Genomic DNA, 19034 nt, shown 5'->3' with positions numbered 1-19034 from the left:
ATGCTCCTTGGAAACCCTATAGGGCAGTTCTACTCTGCCCTATAGGGTCGCTATGAGTCAGAATTGACTCAACAGCAGTGGGTTTGGTTTGTTTTTTTTGGTGGCTTTTGGGTGTCTGGTTTGAGAGTTTCATAGGTAGTTCCTGTCTGCTGGGCCCTTGAAATATGGTTTGGCTCGTCTGGTGTGTTCACCCTGTGCTTTCCTGTCCTTCCTGAAAGACCCAGTGACTCGCCTCTGAAGTGCTGACATCCTGATTAGACCCTACCAACACAGCCTCATGGAAGGAGACACACTCAAACCAGCAATCCTTCTAGATTTCTGTGACCCACAGGGGAGAGGAGTGCATAGAACCTTCATTTGTATAAAGCTCCATCTCTGAGGTAGTCAGAGCCCAGCAACTGGCTAAGAGCTCAGAATCCTTGCCTTGGGGGCTCTCAAAAGCAACAGGTCTGAATCGAAGGAGTACTTTTCAGCCCCTTACTTCTAAAGATTTCCCAATTGCTAACTCTCTTTTGTTCCCAGCGTTTACATGGACAGTGCTCTTCTAGCTTCTGACACGGGAACTTCACTGTAGCACCTTGCTGTAGGTAGACTTCTGACTCCACCCATGACAGTCTAATTGGTCAGCTACCAAAAGGCCCCTCTGCTCCATGATAAGGTCATGCAGTGTCATGAACCCCGAGGGCACTGTCCATGCCCATTGACCATTACCTTGAATGTTCCTGTTTTCAGGCTCCTTGTCTACTTGTCATGGGCTCTTAATACTCTGTGACTGAGTGATTGAGAAACCAGAATAGAGAAGCTAAGCCATTTGCCTATAGACTTAAGCTAGAGCCAAGATTAAAATCATATCCCCATCATGAAAAATACAGTGTTACAGTAACATTTGTGAACTGCTTAATCACCAAATAAATATTGAGACCTAGTAAGGCTAAATAAAAAGAATCCATAGGCTGGATACTAAGAGGCATGTTTTTGTCCTTTGTCTTCTGAAGCATCATGGAGTGTAGCTACACTCTAAATAGAGTTCTAAGAATAAGTATGAATTAGAGCCCCTGTCATAATGTTTAAATCCAAACTGAGGAAAAATAGTTCCATCAGGTTTTTAGAGCTGAATTTGAATCACTTTTGAATGTGTACTAAATCTTTTTCTAAAAGAGTTGATGCTATTAAGGTCAGCATTTAGTGAATACACAAAAACCAAAACCAAACCTACTGCTGTCAAGTGGATTCCAACTCCTAGCAACCCTAAAGGACAGGGTAGAACTGCCCTATAGAGTTTCCAAGGCTGTAATCTTTACAGAAGCAGACCGCCACAGCTTTCTCCCACGGAGCGGCTAGTGGGTTTGAACAGCCAACCTTTGGGGTAGCTGCCAAGTGCTTAACCACTGCACCACCAGGGCTCCTGGTGAATACACAGAGCATCCTAAAATGTGATTTTTGCAAAAGCGTAACTAGCTGTGGAGCCACGGGCCAAAAATGTAGTGTTTTCAAAGAAGATCTTATGATTCCCCGTAAAAAAAAAAAAAAAAAACCGTTGCCGTCAAGTCGGTTCTGACTCATAGCAACCCTATAGGACAGAGTAGAACTGCTCCATATGGTTTCCAAGGAGCGCCTGGTGGACTCGAACTGCCGACCTTTTGGTTAGTAGCCATAGCTCTTAACCACTATGATACCAGGGTTTCCATCTTATGATTCAGGATGCAAAAATACGTCACAGGAAAAGAAGCTGAATGCATTTATTTCTACATGTACCCATCTTGCTACCTAAAAGTCTCCTGAGCAAAACAGTTTTGTTCTTTTATATCCTTTGTTCTTAGAATTTTCAAAAATAACCTCCACCGAGAAGTTTATTAAAAAAGGGAGAGGACATTTTTTGCACTAAACATGTTGCTGATGTTGGCTTCCTTTGATGAGATTTATGATAGCTCATCGTGCATACAATATAACCCACAGAAGTGCCTCTCCTTGCCAGGTGCAAAGAGACAACAGCCTGTGAGATCTCAGGTGCAAGTGCTCCCGCATCAGCCCCAGATTCTACCACTCTGCTTTGGAAACTCACCTTTTTACCTTATGTAAAATGTAGTTATTCTTATAAATTAACACAAGAGCATCAAAGAAGGAAATTGCCTCCTGGCTCAAGGTAGACCCAAAGGATAGTTAATTGGGACCAGGACGGAGAGAGAGGACTAAGCCAGAAGTCTCCCGTCTAGCTTGCCAGATTGAGGAACAATGAGTATTATCAAGAACCCTCCCTGGTGACCTAGGGCTGATCTTGTGCCATCTCTGTAAGGACCAAATGACACGTGTTTCTCTTCAGGAGAATCCTCTCCAAGATATTGTGTGGGATATTGGGCAGCAGCTAAAACCTTGACTTCCTGCCAGAATCAATAAGTGAGGAGCCACGTTAATGTTGGCACTGCAGCTCTTGGTTGAAAGGAGCATGCTCTGCACACAGGCCCAGTGTTGAGCAGTGCTTCCCAGTGATCCTCCTTAGCAGAAAAGAGCCCAAACCACACTAGAAAAGCTGTTCCCCATGAGTGCATTTTCTCACAAAATGATGGATAAAAATTTAAACCTGAAAACCAGCTGTCCACGAGTGTATCTGTTTTGCCAAGTAGTGTCCAAAAACACTGAAGTCATGAGCCTTGCTTGAGCCAAGATTATGCAGTAATGACCGATCTTTGGCAACTTCTGTACTTCCCAAACACGTCGCCACGACAGTAAGGCCATTCATTTAAATGATCACATTTTCCTGTAATTTAGAGTTGAAAGTTCTCCAAAGTTTGGAGCTCAAGCCACTGTAGAGTAGCCGTTTGGGTCAAGGTCCTTTAGCCTGTCCCTCTAGCCCTCAGCTGCTGGCAGTCAACTGCCTTCTCTGGCACCTCCCCAGAACCATCCCACCCCACCCACCGCCATCTTCCTGATAATCACAAGGATTAAATGGAATGTCTGTTATATTGATGAATCAGAATTTTTTCATTTAAAAATCTGCTGTCCTACTTTCTTGCCAACACAACACAGGACCCATCCCTAGTCATTTTCCATTCCAAGACTATAATACAGAAAAAGTGTCAATGAAACATGGTGGTGCCTGGCCAGCTTCTGGTGACTTTGCTCTTTAATGAATGGCAACATACTGACTATAAGGGCATCAGCCTCTGTCAGAAGGCTCGTGGTAGTTCTTTCAAGGGTGTATTTTCAAAAGAACACAAGGTGAAGTCTTTTCCTTGCCTGTCCATGGAGCACCCTGGTTAACGCCCTGCTCTCTGCACCCCAGGGTCGTGTATCAAGCAAGCATTTCGTAATGCTGCTAAGGCTCACAAAACATTCAGCTAAGGAAATCTCTGAAAGAGGGAGCGAGCGGAGTTAGTAGGTCAGTGCCTTGCAGGGCTGTGGGGCTGTGTAGTTAGAGCCTGTCACATTCCCAGAATCCTCCACATTTGTTCAGAGAGCATGTACTACCTCTTACCAGCTGTGTATTAAAGTACATGACTTACCCTCTGAGCCTGAGTTTCTTCATCACCGTAAGAAGGAACATAACGACACTTGGGGCAGATTAAATGATGTGATTCATGCGAAACCCTTACCGACTCATCTGACCAGGAGTAAGCACTCCACAAGAGTCTTTGTCATCATAATCACCGCTGTCATGATGAGACTACCCCTGCTGGCTTTTTCACTGCCTGTGTGACATCCAGGGCTGACAGTAGGAGCTGGGCGCCCCTCCCCATCCCGCCCTTTCTCAGGCACTTAATCTGGCACTCCTAGACCTTCTGCAGAAATGTGCAGGTCCCCAGACAGGCAGCCCCTCCTGTTATAAAATCCTCAGCCCAAACAGCCTTACCCTGTCTATAAATAAAACTTCCTGCTGCAGAGAGCGCAGCAGCTTGTCAGAAGCAAAGCCAGCCACCAGCCAGATCCTAAAATAAACTCCAGGCTGTGGTTAAGTGGCGTTTTTGTTGAATGGCCAGTCCTGCCTTTCTCCTTGCCCTTATGAATAAATAAGACCCTAGAGGGCCTGGAAATATTTCTTTGGAGAATCTGTAGGGATGAGGACTTGTTGACAATAGTATGATAACGAGCCCCAACGAGGGCAAGGGCATCAAATGTGCTGTTATGGTAATTAGAAAGCATTCCCTTGTATCTCTCCACCCACTGGAAGGTACTCTACAGGCTTGGCTCTTGTCCCAGCATGACTACATAGCTTGAATACCAGAGCTGCTTGATGATGTGGGGCTGCTAAGGGAGGGAAGGAGGGAAAGGGCGGGGCAGGCCAGGACCCTTTGTCTAAGAGATGCTGTATCAGGAACCTCCTTCCTTTCTCCAGAGGAGGCCGCCCCTTTCCTCAGCAGTTCACACCCCTGTTGGCATCCCTGAGACTCTTTCCCTAGACTCTTGCACTGTTAACCTGAACCTGGGCAATGGGTAAAGCTTGTCTTTTACCCTGCCACACTCATTAATTAAGATACACCAATGTCCAAGGCAATATTCTAGGCACTTTATGTAACAAATATAATAATAGAATTAATTCCTAAGAATTTGTTCATTCAGCAGATATGTATTGGGCCTCTGTTAAGTGCCAAGCACTCTTGGGAGCCAAGGTCTGTTCATTCAGAGTAGTCCCTAGACTGGTATTGTGGAGGGCAAGAGAGAATAGCAGACACTGGTTGTTTGCCACTCGCCAGCACTGCGCTAAGGACTCACACAGCATTATCTCATTGAATCTATACAAAGACTTCATGAGAGGAAGTACTGTTATTTTCATCACCATTTTAAAGATGAAGAAACTGAGGCTTGGAGAACTTGCCCAAGGTCACACGGGTAGAAAGAGGTAGGGCAGGCTCATGTCCACCTGAGAACATGTACTCAGGGGTTATACTGTACCATCTCCCAGAGAAGGCACCCATGGTGTGGGAGTCTTCTCCCCTGAACTTATGAAATCAAAATCTGTTACAATTACCATATGATCAGTCAGGAAGATAGCTTTCAAACTTGATACATTTTATGGTTACACCAAAACTGTTTGTGTATATATAAATCAGGTTTCAAATTATTGTAGGACATGCTTAAGTGCTATGTAAATTAACAAGCAGGAGGGACATCAATGAAGATAGTGTCAGGACTCCAGAAAGAGTTGGTACTTAATGTGAATCTTACACCAAGTGGCGATGAGTAGGTGGATTTCTGGGCAAGGAGAGCATCTGTTAGCAAATCTCGTGGTAGCGCCTGGGAGTTGGGAATGAGCAGCTAAGAGATCTGAGAACTGGGGCTCCTGCGTGAGACTGAACCACTGCCTGAAGCAAGATGACGTGGGAGGTCACTGAAAGTTTCCTCCAAGGAACACACCGTCCCTCCTTGGCCAATGCGTTCCACTCACTGTTCTCTCTGAGGGCCTTCCCAGCCAGTGAGAAAGGCTCACCCTAGGGTGAGCATCCTCCAGAGGTGAAATGGAGAACCCCAAAGCCAAACACCTCATTCTACTGTCAACCCCAGGAAGGCCCACATGAGTTTTCGGCTGTTCTTCCGTCTCAGTCCTGGATCACTGTCTTTGGTAGTCACTATTACGGTTAAGTGAAATGTGGAGCCTGGCAGGTGAGGGCAACACTGACAGCTGGGGCTCTGCATGGCCATCAGATGTGAGTGCAGCAAGCCTGGAAGTGATGAAGTGCTCAGCCATGCATCTGCTCACTGAGCTTTTCTGGAAAAAAGGATGTGAATGGAACTTAATTTCTAGCAGGTGTTAAAGCAGAAATTAGCGGATGTTAGCTGGTCAGCAACATGTATGATACGTTCACTTAACCATGTACAGGTTTAGCCTTGAGGACTTTGTGAGCTAGTGGGGAAATAAAATGTATAAGAGTAAGTATGAGTAGGTGCCTAAGGTAAATGTCATGGATCCGATATAAAGCAGCAGCCACTGGAGCTCAGGAGAATGAGGGGGCCTTGGCATCATCAAGGAGGGGAGTAAGAGCTTTGGGTTCTGATCGGCACTACCAAGAAGGGGCTGGCGTTGTCAGCCCAACTAAATGGTGGGATTGCCTTGCCCCTTGATTTGCTGCAGCTCTCTGTCCGGGTTAAAAAAGTATCATTGCAAAACTGCTTAAGGATATGAATAGTCTTGACTTCCTGTTAGTGTAAAATTTCTTCTTCCTCCTTTTCGTTGTTTCTATGGATTCTGAAAATCCTGTGCAATAGCAAACGCCGAGACGTTTGAGTGAGTGCTTGTGCACATTGTATTGGGTTTGACTTATGTCTAGTTCCAATGTCCACAGTGGGCAAGTAAGCCCAGCAGGGGCTTTAGACATGGCCCTATCCACATGCTCTGCTCCCATTTCCCTGTAACAGTTAGCCATGTGTTGGCAGCCCTTTGCAGAGCACGATATACCATCAGATTCCCAGCCTGGGGGCCAGTGGTCTCAGCCACTCTGTCACTCCCCCAGCAGGAGAGAAAGTCCAGGCCTGAAGAGTGCTCCAGGATCTAAGAAGCCACGGGTGGTTCACTGTCAACTTCCCTGACCTCAGATTTTCTCTTTGGTGAGAATTTGGAGGAGTCGTCTTGTGGCTCCCAGGTGGCATCAGAGGCATTCATAAGATCATTAGTTAAAAGAAGAAAAGATTAGATAGGAAGGGAAATGAGCTCTTAGAAATTGTCGGTGTTTTGATAACATGGCTCTTGCAACCATTTTTTAAAAAGGCTTGTGTTTTGTCCTTGCAAAAGGTTTTGAGGTAGATGACAATAGTTAAAAGACTGCAGTGTTTGAACGGAGAACCCCTGAGAGAGCAGAAGAGCAGTGGGATGCAGACCTCAAATTCTTGTAAAAAGACCAGACTTGATGGTCTGACTGAGACCAGAAGGACCCCGGAGGTCATGGTCCCTGGACCTTCTGTTAACCCAAGGCAAGAACCACTCCCAAAGCCAACTCTTCAGACAGGGATTGGACTGGACTATGGGATAGAAAATGATGCTGGTGAAGACTGAGCTTCTTGGATCAAGTAGACACATGAGACTATGTGGGCAGCTTCTTGTCTGGAGAGGAGATGAGAGGGCAGAGGGGGTCAGAAGCTGGCCGAATGGACACGAAAATAGAGAGTAGAGGGAAGGAGGGTGCTGTCTTATTAGGGGGAGAGCAACTAGGAGTATATAGCAAGGTGTATATAAATTTTTATATGAGAGACTGACTTGATTTGTAAACTTAAAGCACAATAAAAAAAAAAAAAGACTGCAGTGTTTAACTTTTAAGGGATGAAAGCAAAGAGATTCGTCCAGAAGATTCAAAATGAGTAAATATGATAAAAAATTGTAGACTTTTAATTTAGCCATAAAAAATAAACCAAACCCATTGCCGTCAAGTCGATTCTGACTCATAGTGACCCTATAGCACAGAGTAGTACTTCCCCATAGAGTTTCCAAGGGGCAGCTGGTGGATTCAAACTGCTGACTTTTTGGTTAGCAGCCATAGCTCTTAACCACTACACCACCAGGGTTTCCAATTTAGCCATAAGTTTTCTGAAAGGGGAGAAAGAGAATAGCCTGAGTTGTATAGATTTAATTTTCTGACAAAGCAAAATATGTGATCACCAGTACAATTTATGGGACTTGATATTCTTTGGGGGCAAGTTACTCTCTGCGTCCTACCATTGAGACCATTTGGGGACAGCAGTGGCTGGTCTTAGGCCCTCCTCAGGGAGGAAGCCCCCGGGCTTGGTGGGAGGAGGGCCCCAGAGGCCATGGGGGAAGGGGGAGTTGTTTGGCATGACCCCTTGTTAGACTCACTGTGAACAGTTAGTCACTGCTCAGCCACAGCTAATCTAATCACTTCTTCTTTTGTCTGTCTTTTTTTCTTCTTCCCATCTTGTTTTTGTGTTTGTTTTTCACTTTGATTCTGTAGTATAAATCTGTGTTTAGGTCCTACTCCCAGGATTTCGTGCCTCACAGCCAAGCTCCCGTTCAACCTTTCCTTCCATCTACCTCCTCTTCCTCTCCACATTTCCCGCCTGTCCACCAGTCTCAGAGCTCTGACTTAGCGGTGCCAACCATAGCCAGCCCGCCTTCCAGCACCGTGGACGGGCCTCTTTCATCCTCTCAGGAGAGCAGCTTTCATGGGAACACTGTCTGCCTTCCTTCCGAAACCTCTTTCACTGACTCGCCCCAGACGCCTTTGGTGAGAACTCAAAAAACACACCTTCACATGGGGCTGCATATTTGTTTAGAAAGCAGTATCACTGTTCTTGGAAGACATCCCCCTCTCCCCTTCATGGCAATCAGGTCTGTTGCTGGCATGTGCACAGGTCAGCATGACTAGACTTCACGTGTATGAGGGCTACAGGGCAAAGTACATAGTAGCCTATTTTCAGAACAGAAAGTGACCCTTCCATACAAAGTTCTCATCAAACTAGGAATCTGCTGCATTAGTGACAATTGAACTAGTGGCCATTTAGAGACAATTATCATAAGCGTAAGAAAAAAATGCTACTAGTTTTCTGTGTTCATTTGCTGTTAGAGAAATGTATTTCTCTAACACGTTTGGAAGTGTGGAAGTGACAAAGATCAAAGGAAGTTACATATTGAGTTGCATGTGGTGTTGAGGATCAAGGGCCTGGTTTCCTATCCTGTTAAATTGCCAGTAGTACTTCACCTGGGCACAGGGATGTGTCACTTGCAGGTTGACATGGACAATAAGATGGGGCAGAGGCACGCAAGCAAGTGGGGCCTAACTTTACAGAGTGTGGAGTTGCTGCTTCATTCCCATTCCTTCATCGTCGTCTCCCACAGCACTGCTGGACAGGCCCCACTACGGTGTAGTATGCTTTCCCAGGACAGTCTGAATGGCCCTCGATGTCTTTGGAGAAGAGCCAGCAGGAAACTTGGGTCCTCTCTAACATAGAGGCAGAAGGTGGTGAAAGCAGCTTTGTTTTCTGGCCCTGAGGACAAGCTTCCCAAGGAGAGCAGAGCACGCTCTGTCACTGGCGTGTGGACACACTATAAAAGGAGCATCTTGGTTGGGGCCAGCCCTTTGGCTGCCCTCTCTGAACCTTGAGGACGACTAGATGGCCTGTCACATGTGTATTTCCTCTCATCCTGTCTCCCCTAGAGTGAAAACACCAGTGAGGAAGCTGGTGAGGGTGAATACGTCAATCTGTATTCCTCTGGCCAGAGCAGCGAGGAGCTCCCTCCCTCTCGAGGAGTAAGTAACCCTCGGCAGGAGGGCGCAGTCCTAGTGCTGGCTGCCTCGTGCATGTGGCCTGGCCAGGGTTGGGCCCCTGCTCTCCTGAGGCCGTTTCCCTTGTACTTGCTTCTGTTTGGCTGAGCAGCCCAGCCACTAGCAGACTAGCCGCCTACAGCCTTTAGGAAGCCAACTCAGCTCAGCGGAGAGTGAACATGGCTTCCTGGTGATGGTCTTCCCTTTGCTTCTGCTTTAGTGCGTGCGTGTGGTACCTCCTCAAAGCCTGGCAGGATGGGTCTTCTGGAAATCTACAAAGGAGCATCCTTGGCCTTGGCCCTGGCCATGTATCCAGCTGCTCTCTGTAGGATTTCTTTCTATCCCATCCACTAGTCTTGAGCCCCATCTTCTACCCCTCACCCACCACACCAAGCCTTCTAAATCCTAATTTCCTTTTCTGTCCAGCATGCTCCATCACTCCTAGGTGATTGCTTCCAAGGAAGCTAGGTGAGTCTGGCAGAGTGGCCCCTGCCATGTTTATGCACCTCAGGAGAGAGTGGAGAATTATTGGACACCATCATCCTTATTATATTGCTGTCCCAGCTCCCGACAGTTGAGGTCCACTTTCCAGGAGTTGCGGTAGTAAAACATGAGCAAGTTCCGAAGCTTCAGAAATAACTCTCCACCACCAACCCGAATGGAACAAGTTGTTTGAAGGAATGCTGCGGTGGGGACTCGAGTCCTCCACAGTTACCAATCCAAAGGGCCAGCCCTTTAAGAGCTCAGTCACTCCCGTTAAGATAGTCCACAGCAGGATCCCCACAGGTTCTTTGATGTCTACACAGCAGGCTCAACTTCAGACCTTAGCAATTGTGGAATATTGAGGAATTTTCACTCGAGTGGGGTTTCACCCTGTTTGTGGGGAGTTAAGCTGTTTCTCTACCCCTTGCCCATTCTCCCTAGGGACCCGTGCCCTGGCATCGTCCAGCTCAGCCTCAGTGTGATAGAGCCCAACCAGGCTCACTCTCCTTGGCTTCCCCTCTACCAAAGACTTGTTTCAGTGCTGACTTTGTCTTGAAGTGCCCTCCACTGATGATGTTCCATGTGTTCATGCTGCCCCCATTCTCTATCATTGCCTCGGTGGCAGACCAGGGTGTTGGAGGGCCATGTTGTCACTGAGTAGGGTCAACCCAGAGACCTGAGAGCAAACAAGGCTGCCGAGGAGGAGAGGGAGTTTGCACTCATGACTAGACGTTGTGGAATTCTAACTGGAGAGAGACTCAAGGGGAGACCGGAGTTGGCTTTGGTTTAGCACTGCAGTACTGAAGACTTCCTTGAACTCCAGAGTCGGCAAAGTTTTACTGCACGACAGCAGGGCACAGTGGTGAAAGCAGAGGCTTTGGAGGCAGACGATCCTGGGTTCGAGTCGAGGCTCTGCTACTTACAAGCTGTGTGGTCCTGAGCAGGGGCCTTGACTTCTTCAAGCCTCTGTTTCCTTACGTGTGAAAAGGGGATGATGATGCTAGCTAACTGATAGGGTCTTTGTGAGAGTCAAATGGGAAGATGTGTGCAAAGCCCTCAGCACAGTGTCTGGCTGAGCTTTGGGTAGGTAGTAGCTATGCGATGGTCCCCTTTCTTCCAGGAGTGGTTGAGATGGCTTCGTCTAGGTTGGCAGCCGACGAAATGTTATAAATAGTGGCGCCATTTCACTCTCCCCAAAGACAAGATGCTAGTCTCAAGAGGTTCTTGTGTTTCCTGTGTAATTAACCACATTCATCAATAACTTGTTCACATCTCGAATTACTCCATAGGAACTTGTACTAAAGCCATCTGCAGGCAGGAATGCTGGGAAGACAGATCAGCCCCCCATGGGCACCTGTCAGAATTCAAACACTTCTCTTTTCAGGAATCACCAGCTGTGAAAGATGGACATCCCAAAGGTTCCTCGTCAGTTGGCGGTGCACCTGGGAAGGAAAACAGAGAAGGTGGTGAAAGGTAGGAGTGAGCCACATGGAGCCGTGTCCTGCCTGCTCCTCCCACTCTGTGGTCCCTCAGAGAGCAGCCTTCTGCCCACCAGTGAGAACCGCTTGAGCTGCCCTCTGCCCATCAGGGCCTAAATTCTCAAAACAGTACATGCCCCGGGCAGAAGAGGTGGCAAGTACAGAAAACAGGAAAAACCACTGATAATTCCACCCCTCAAAGGCCTTCATTCTTAATCTATAGTCTGCCATTCCTTTTTGATTATCTGTGCATGTGTCATCCACCTTAAAACAGTCTTGCCTCGTCCTTTCCTAATCCCAAACCAACCTTCCTCAGTCTTTTCCAAGGTAAAGTGCAGTGAGGGAGTATAAAAGCCACTTGCCCCGACTTTTTATTGTGAAAGGTTTTAGATACATGTGTATATATTTTGTTGCTAAACTACTTGAAAGTAAGTTACAGGTAGTGTGACACTTTGCCCCTAAATACTTCAGCATACTTCTTTTAAAAAATATTTTTTAATCATAAAATTACAATACCATTATCAAACCTAAGGAAATGAACAAAAAATTCCCTCATATCATCTAATATGTAAACCATGTTCCAGTTCCCCAGATCTCCCAAAAATTTCTTGCATAGCTTTTTTGAACCACAGTCAACCAAGAGTTGTGTATTGCATTTAATTGTTATGTCTCTTTAATCTCTTGTAACATTTTTCAACATTAGCAGAAGCCACACCTTACCAGGTATAGAAATATGTAGTAATTTTTCCAATGTGTACTTATGAAATAGAATATGTAGGGTCTGCAAATCTGCACCGCTACCTGCAACTTCAGGTGGCCTTCACCTTCACTGTGAAGTATTCCACTTTCTAGGCCAAGCTTTTTCTTCCCTCTTTAGGCTGAGGTTCAGCTACCTCTGTAATCCCGGGTTCTCTCAACAGAGCTAAGCAGTGCCTGCTGGTCATTGTCAGGCCTAAGCATGAACAGTTGAAAAAGGGGTAAAAGTAGCAAGGGAAAGAAATTAGAAATCATTTTCTAGGGGCCCTTTGAAGAGGACACCCACCCAGCCTGCCTCTCTTTGGAGCCATCCACATGAATCTGCCCCAGCCCAAGGTTTTCCCAGTTGTAAAGCCAGAAATGGTGGGTTTTCTGCGTTTACTACCTAGTGGCAAGGGGTTTCTGTACCAAGGAAAAGCAACTAGTTTGTTCTGTCTCCAGTTTCATTGGACCCAAGAGTGTCATTTTCAGAGTCCCATCTGGTCTTTGTGAAGGAAGCATAAGGGTAAACACATTGGCTGGTTAGAAACAATTACTGGGACGGTGCCCTCTCTCCACGAAGGCCGAGCCGCAGACTAGTATTGACAAGACAGGGTGGTTCCTCCCCAGCCAAGGTGTGGTTCTGCACATCCATCCATGTTCTCTTACTAAAGGTATGTATCCTTAGTCTCAAATACTCAGGGTCAAAAACATGGTCTGCTTCCACAAAGCTGAGCCGTGCTTCACAGGATTCCTAAGAATAAAGCAGGAATATAGGAGAAAAAACAAGGCATTTTCAGCCCGAGCTTCCACTCTACGCCCTAGAATGGCCCAAGCTGGAAAGCTTGTCTTCGATACCTCCCAGCCTTCCCACATGCTCCCTCTGAGGGAGTATTCTCTCCCTTCTTTACTTGGCAAGTCCCAGTTCAGTGCCTCAAGTCTCAGCTTGTTTGTCGCATCCTATGGGGCCTCCCTGGCCCCTTAGACTAGGCTGGGTGCCCTGCTTGTGTTCCTCGTGGCATTCTGCACTTCCTCTTTCATTGTACCATAGCTACTTGTTTTAATGTCAGTCTCTGTTGCTAGACTGGGCACCCTGAGGACAAGGGGCCACATCTGCTTTGTCCGCTATTGCTTCTCAGTGCCAGTAAGGGTCTGATGGAGAGCAGGCCTTGGAAAAGACAAGAAATTGCATGGGGATCGCTGCTAACCTGGCTCCCATCTTTCCGCCCATCCTGCTTGCCTCTTGCTATTCCTCTCCTTAAATACTGACTATTTATGTACTGTGGGCCTTGGCAGAGTGACTGAAACCATCACTTTGTGTGTGTGTGTGTGTGTGTGTGTGTATGCTTTAAGTGAAAGTTTACAGTTCACGTTGGTTTCGCATACAAAAACTTACACACACATTGTTATGTGACCCTCCTTGCTCTCCCTACAATGTGACAGCACACTCCTCTCCACCCTGTATTTCCCATGTCCATTCAACCAGCTCCTGTCCCCCTCTTCCTTCTCATCTCACCTCCAGACAGGAGCTGCCCACATAGTTTCACGTATCTACTTGAGCTAAGAAGCACACTCCTCACCAGTATCATTTTATGTCTTATAGTCCAGTCTAATTTTTGTCTGAAGAGTTGGCTTCAAAAATGGTTTTAGTTCTGGGCTAACAGAACTAAAGTAAAAAAAAAAGACCATTAAGTCTGGTCTTTTGACTAGAATTTGAGGTCTGCATCCCACTTTTTCTCCTGCTGCTCCATCAGGGATTCTCTGTCGACCATCACTTTTTTTAAGTAACTCACTCAATGGAACCGTTGTAATCTCCTGCTTTAACCTCTTCTGTTTACAGGGGGACATCCAGAGAGAGAAAGTAGGAAATGTCACCAGGTCATAGAAGTCATTGGCAGCCACATTAGAAATCCAGTTCACACCTTAGCTCTGTCTGCTGCTTTGTCCGGCCTTGGTGGGCTGGGAAGGGTGTCTGGGTATCAGTTTTGGCTATGATTCAGAGCAGACTTGTTCAGGGGGTTGGAGAAGCTCTCCGCAAGTCAGATACATAGTTCCCCAGTGTAGAGCCAGCACTCCCTCTGTCCTCAGGGTTTCGTGAGCCCAAGGGCCCGCTTTGACACTTGGGACACAAACCACTTCCCCTTCTAGGGCACCAAAGTCACCAGATGCTCTGGAGGCGGCTCAGTCAGAGGAGGAAGTAGATGAGCTGTCCCTGATCGACCACAATGAAATTATGGCAAGGTTGACACTCAAGCAAGAGGTGAGTACTTCACAGGTCTTGATTTTATAGAATCTGGCCCCACAAAGAGGGAACGAGGAGAGCTTTGAGCACAGTGGGACCTTACGGTATCTCACACAGAATAGATCCAAGCTGATTATTGTAGCCGGAGCTAGCCAGTCCTCCGAGGAGGTGCACCCAGACTGTGGCTCCTGGAGGTGGGGCTCTGTGAGTCTCAATATCTCATTGTGGGTTCTAAGAGATGTTGGACAAATGGATGAGTTCCAGGAGAAAATGGACTGCCCCTTCTCTCGATCTTCTCAAGAGTGGTGATGGGCAAGTTACATAACACACCCAAAGCCTCAAATGATGCAGCTCTTAGGGTCATCACGAGAATGTATCCATGTAAAGAATTCAGTACAGAGCCTGCACGTGGTACACCTCATGAAGTATAAGGCATTGTGTTATTAAGATAACCCCACTGCAGTTTCAGCATGGGAGACACAAGCTAATTAAGAAAATTCAGGTCTGGGCGCCGTGGTTTGTCCATCCTGTGCCTTGTCAAGAGAGCTTCATTGGGGAAAACAATCCCCAAACCTGTCACAATAAAAGAGGAGGCTATCCTTAAAGAGCCTGTGGCCCTTCTTCTGCCATGTGATTCTGGAAACACAAAGGAATGGCTTAATAAAATAGCCTTTGCCCACCCCTGAGGAAGTGGCTGTGTTTCTGGGCACCAATTCTGTGACACACACACACAGGCACATGGGCAGGGAGGCAGACGGTGTCCCTGTACACACTGCTGGGCCAGGCTGAGCTAGCCCCAGCTGTGGCAGAGAGCGCACAGGGAAGATATCGGCCCCTCCACCTGTCAGCGGGAAGGGCCGGCAGGCTGTACCTCCAAGCACTGACAGGAGCACTTGGGAAGCCGGGCTGCCCTCCAGAGAGAAGAGATGTTTCATGACCCATGCTAGAACTGTTTTTTGAAAAATTAGGGCATGGGCATAGCCACCCCCACCCTCTGCTGGATATCCAAGACACTTTCAGGACTCTGGCATCCAGGGCACAAAACACCCAAGTGCTTGAATAGGCGAGCATGTCTCCCAGAGTGTGTGCTGCAGACACGAGGAAGCCAGCGGGTGTTTGATTACATTTGCTTCAGAATTACACAGTGAGGGCCAGGCCTGGTGGTGTGAGGCCTGTGGTTCCATTTCTAGCCCAGGTGATAGCTGTTTTTAAGTCCAGGCCAGGTTTGTGGGTTCATGCCTCTGTTTGCCCACATTAAAAATGAGGCTTGCTCCTTTCTTGGCAGGCAGCAGCCAGTGGTCACGTAAGGAATGTCAGGTGTAGTTGGACATCTTTGTAACAGTTCACACCCCTCCACTGAAGAGTGCCATGAAGAACCTGTGATACAGCTACAAGTGACTTCTTCCACTGAAAAAACCGGGGTTTAGATTTAGGGCAACTTGCTACAGTTTTAGGAACATGAACATATGTGGAAATAGTCCTGCTGCTTCCACAGTCATACTGGGAGGGGCTGATGGGTAGTCCTGCCTGCCTCCCCATGGGGCTCCACCAGCCTAGTATGTAACAACATCCCACCTCTCCTCTCTGCCCCGTGGGCTGGTGAGCAGGGAACAGTTGAGTGGCACCATTTCTCCCTAAACCACTCATGCCCTCAAAGCAATGACCTGTGCCCTGGTGCCCATGTGGCCTGGGTAACTCTAAGGGCCCACCCACTTACCAGTTTAGGTTCTAGTCTGCTCCCGAATGCTGACCACATAGCATTGGGTGGGCTTCAGCACGGCTGCTCTACTCTGGGGTATGGAGACCAGAGGGAAGGGGACTTAGAGTCTCTTCAGTGCACTCTCTTGTCTCGTCCATGCCAGACCTTCTTAAGGCTGCGCTGTGCCTCACGGCCTCCTCTACTGTTTCCATTGCAGGGTGACGATGGACCAGACGTCCGTGGAGGGTCTGGGGATATCTTACTGGTCCATGCTACTGAGACGGACAGGAAAGGTATGGCAGCCCCCACTGCTGTGGCCATTACCTGTGGTCAGAGAGCTCACTGAATGAGGGCTGACACTGCGGAAACCAAGGCAGTTCCACAGCTGTCTCCTGGAAGCCAGCCCCTGCGAGGTTCTCAGTGGCACTCCTGGTCCTGCTGGGCCAGAGTAAGGAGAGCCTTTTTAGGAGACAGGCCAACCCATGTCAGGGTCCTCTGCTGTGGCCCTCTGCCAGGCCCCTCTGCTATGGGCCTGCTCCGAATCTGCCCCCCTGGTCCTGGGGTGTGTGCCCCACAGAATTGTCAGGAGGTCAGTGTTGGCTGCAAAGGTTGGCTCACAGTGCTCAGTAAATGGTAACTTGAATAACATGTTGAATTATAATACTAAAATTAAAAGTGGGTAGCTTTTTATTCTTTTCCTGATGTGTGGCCTGTTATATTACTTCAGCCCTACTAGATTGGGTTTAATTCATGCACTCCAATAGGAGAAGTCCTGAAAAAAAGTTTGCTCTGTCCAGGAACCTCCAGTTTACTAACAGTGCCATCGGCTTTCACAGGATGAGGCTCTCACTCCTGAGCCCAGAGCTGCCCCTGCCTCGCCTCTCCGCTTAGCACCCTGAGAGCGTGAGAAGGTTGGAAACTCAGAAGCGTCCCTTAAACCTTGTAGGATAGACTCTGTGCTAGCACACTAGCTGCCATTCCAAGACATGTTCTGGAAGGAGGGCAAGGATGAGGGGCTGGGAGGAGAGCGAGCATGGAAGGAAAATGCCCTGGTTGGAGCAGGTAGGGGCAGCACACTGAGGAGCTGGATCATGGCCGGGCCGCTGCGGGCCACTCTTCACACGCTAGGCTGGGGTCACTCCGGCTTGTCGTCGTCTTATATTTTTTTTTTTACTTATTACAAAGATGATGTAACAACAGTGTTAAAGTAAATTGTGGAAGGAATAGAAACACCATGACTGTGAAACCTTAATCCAACTAATTTTCTTTTCATAAACGACTTTGACTACATGCTTCCACAGCAGATTTCCCAAAGTGTGCTAACACAGAGTAATTCTGGGAATTTTTTAATTATGACAGTTGTGTGAAAAAGATGAAAATTTGAAAACTAGAAGAAACAAAAAAAAAGAAATGGCTTCCACGAACTCATGGCAGCCACTGTTTGGCCCTCAGAGTTTCTTCACACCTTAGACACACTCTGGGGGCCAACCCAGTCCGGAGTCCTTGAGCTCAGATCCCAGCCATGCCATTCACAGGCTTGGGCGACTGCTGGGCACATCCCTGCCCTGCACGCCCTCAGCTGACTCAGCTTGGTGAAGAGGTTAACAGTGCCCATCTCTCAGTCGCGTGAGAATTAAATGAGATAACATGAAACGTACCTGGTATATAGAAGTGCTCAGGAAATATCTCTTATCATCTTTAAGAACAAGTCCTTGCTCTGGTTTTCTGCAGTAAATCCTACTTTGTGCCTGATATATCAGAGCTCAGTCCTCAGCTGGGCATAGGAAACAATCTTCATTTTATTTTTGTCCAAAAACTGAGAAGCTGATTTGAGAGCTGGCTCCAGGCCTCAACTCCGAACCATGAACTCTACTGCCCTGCCAGGTGGAGCCAGCCGTGGCTAAGGGCTAAGGCCCAAGGCTGAGCCCTGCAGGCAGGGCAGCCCAAGAGCCCTCAGTCTGTGATGAGGCTTGTCTGCTGAGAGGAGGCTCTGCTGTTGGCCAGAGCTTCCACTTGATTTTGTTAATAGTTGGGAAACTCCATGGGACCAGAGTTTTTATACTTAGGAAGTATTGCTGAGGCAGAGGCCCTGGGCTAGCCTGGAGGAGGCAAGTTACAAAGCAAGCTCCATGGGCAGGTGGCTCCCTGCTGCCCAGAGACTGCACCAGTGACACCCCTGGGAGGCCCCAGGGTTCAGAGATGTCTGGGACTCAGACCTGCAGAGCTGGGCTCAGTCCAGATGAGCCCAAGTGAACGGGAAGTTTTTTGTCATATGGAAAGCTCTGCTCTCGGGCAGCATATTATCAGACGTAGCATGGTAGGAGGTGAAGCGGAATTTGGCCTTCTCAGACTTCAGACCTCAGTTCCTCTGCATGAACTATGTGTGCCAGGGATGCCACTTAGCCCTCGTGGGCTTCCATTTCCTCAGTAGGAAAAATGAAGATGATAAGGCCTTCCTTTCTGGGGTCGTCATGAAGATCACGTGTGCCCAGGTAACAGAAAGGACTCTGGGAGGTACAAGGAGCTGTGTGAACATTAGGAAGTGTGGAGCATCACCGCTCTTACCAGAAACCAGATGGCACCCTGTTTACCATGACCCAGGGCACAGCAGATGGGCAAGAGCTTTAACCTAGGTGCAAACCATGGTACCACTGCTTACACATTGCATAACCTCAGGCACGTTACTCCTCTCCCTGGGCCTAGGATATCTTGTCTCTAAGTGGGGGAAATGGTAGCCCCTGCCCCTTGTGGTGCTGCTCTGCGCATACTGGGATGTGGTGTGTGGACGGAAAGTGGCCAGGTGCTCACCAGTGAGCCTCGTGGAGAAGAGTTCCTTGAGCTCCTTGCCACTGCCTGACAGGGAGTAGACACCCCACAAATTGGAGGAGGAATGAAAGACAAAGGCGACCTGTGACCAAAAGGGAAAATTTAGATTTATGTATGTGCACATGCACGCGTGGCCTCATGGTTAAGAGCACAGATTTTGGAGCCAAATCTACGTTCAGATCTTGGCTCTGCCATGTCATAACTGTGAAATCAGCAAGTCTAGCCAGGTCGTTTGTCTCAGGGAGTGTTTTGCCATTTAAAAATTCCATTTTTTCTTTAATGCCAGTGACAGCATGGTTAGGAATGTGGGTCACAACAGCAAATAAACAAGGGGGTGTCATGATTCCGAAAAGGTTGGGCGTCCCTGG

At 47.8% G+C, this 19034-nt stretch overlaps 1 protein-coding gene across 5 annotated transcripts in view; it reads left to right on the top strand.

The window, feature by feature from the left end:
* Positions 1–19034, top strand: part of RAPGEF1 (Rap guanine nucleotide exchange factor 1) — a 158005-nt gene that overhangs the window by 123801 nt on the left and 15170 nt on the right. For 3 of the 5 annotated variants that reach the window (XM_049896942.1, XM_049896941.1, XM_049896940.1), the window contains 3 exons: positions 11071–11159; positions 14048–14159; positions 16058–16133. In XM_049896942.1, coding sequence (XP_049752899.1) covers positions 11071–11159; positions 14048–14159; positions 16058–16133 — 277 coding nt within the window. Of the gene's footprint in view, positions 1–7892; positions 8166–9095; positions 9189–11070; positions 11160–14047; positions 14160–16057; positions 16134–19034 lie in introns of all 5 variants that reach the window. The other 2 variants (XM_049896938.1, XM_049896937.1) reach the window with 1 other exon arrangement.

Source organism: Elephas maximus, chromosome 9 (assembly GCF_024166365.1).
Source record: "Elephas maximus indicus isolate mEleMax1 chromosome 9, mEleMax1 primary haplotype, whole genome shotgun sequence".
NCBI lineage: Eukaryota > Metazoa > Chordata > Mammalia > Proboscidea > Elephantidae > Elephas > Elephas maximus.
The sequence above is the reverse complement of the archived record's forward strand: the minus strand, read 5'-3'. Positions and strand labels throughout refer to the sequence as shown.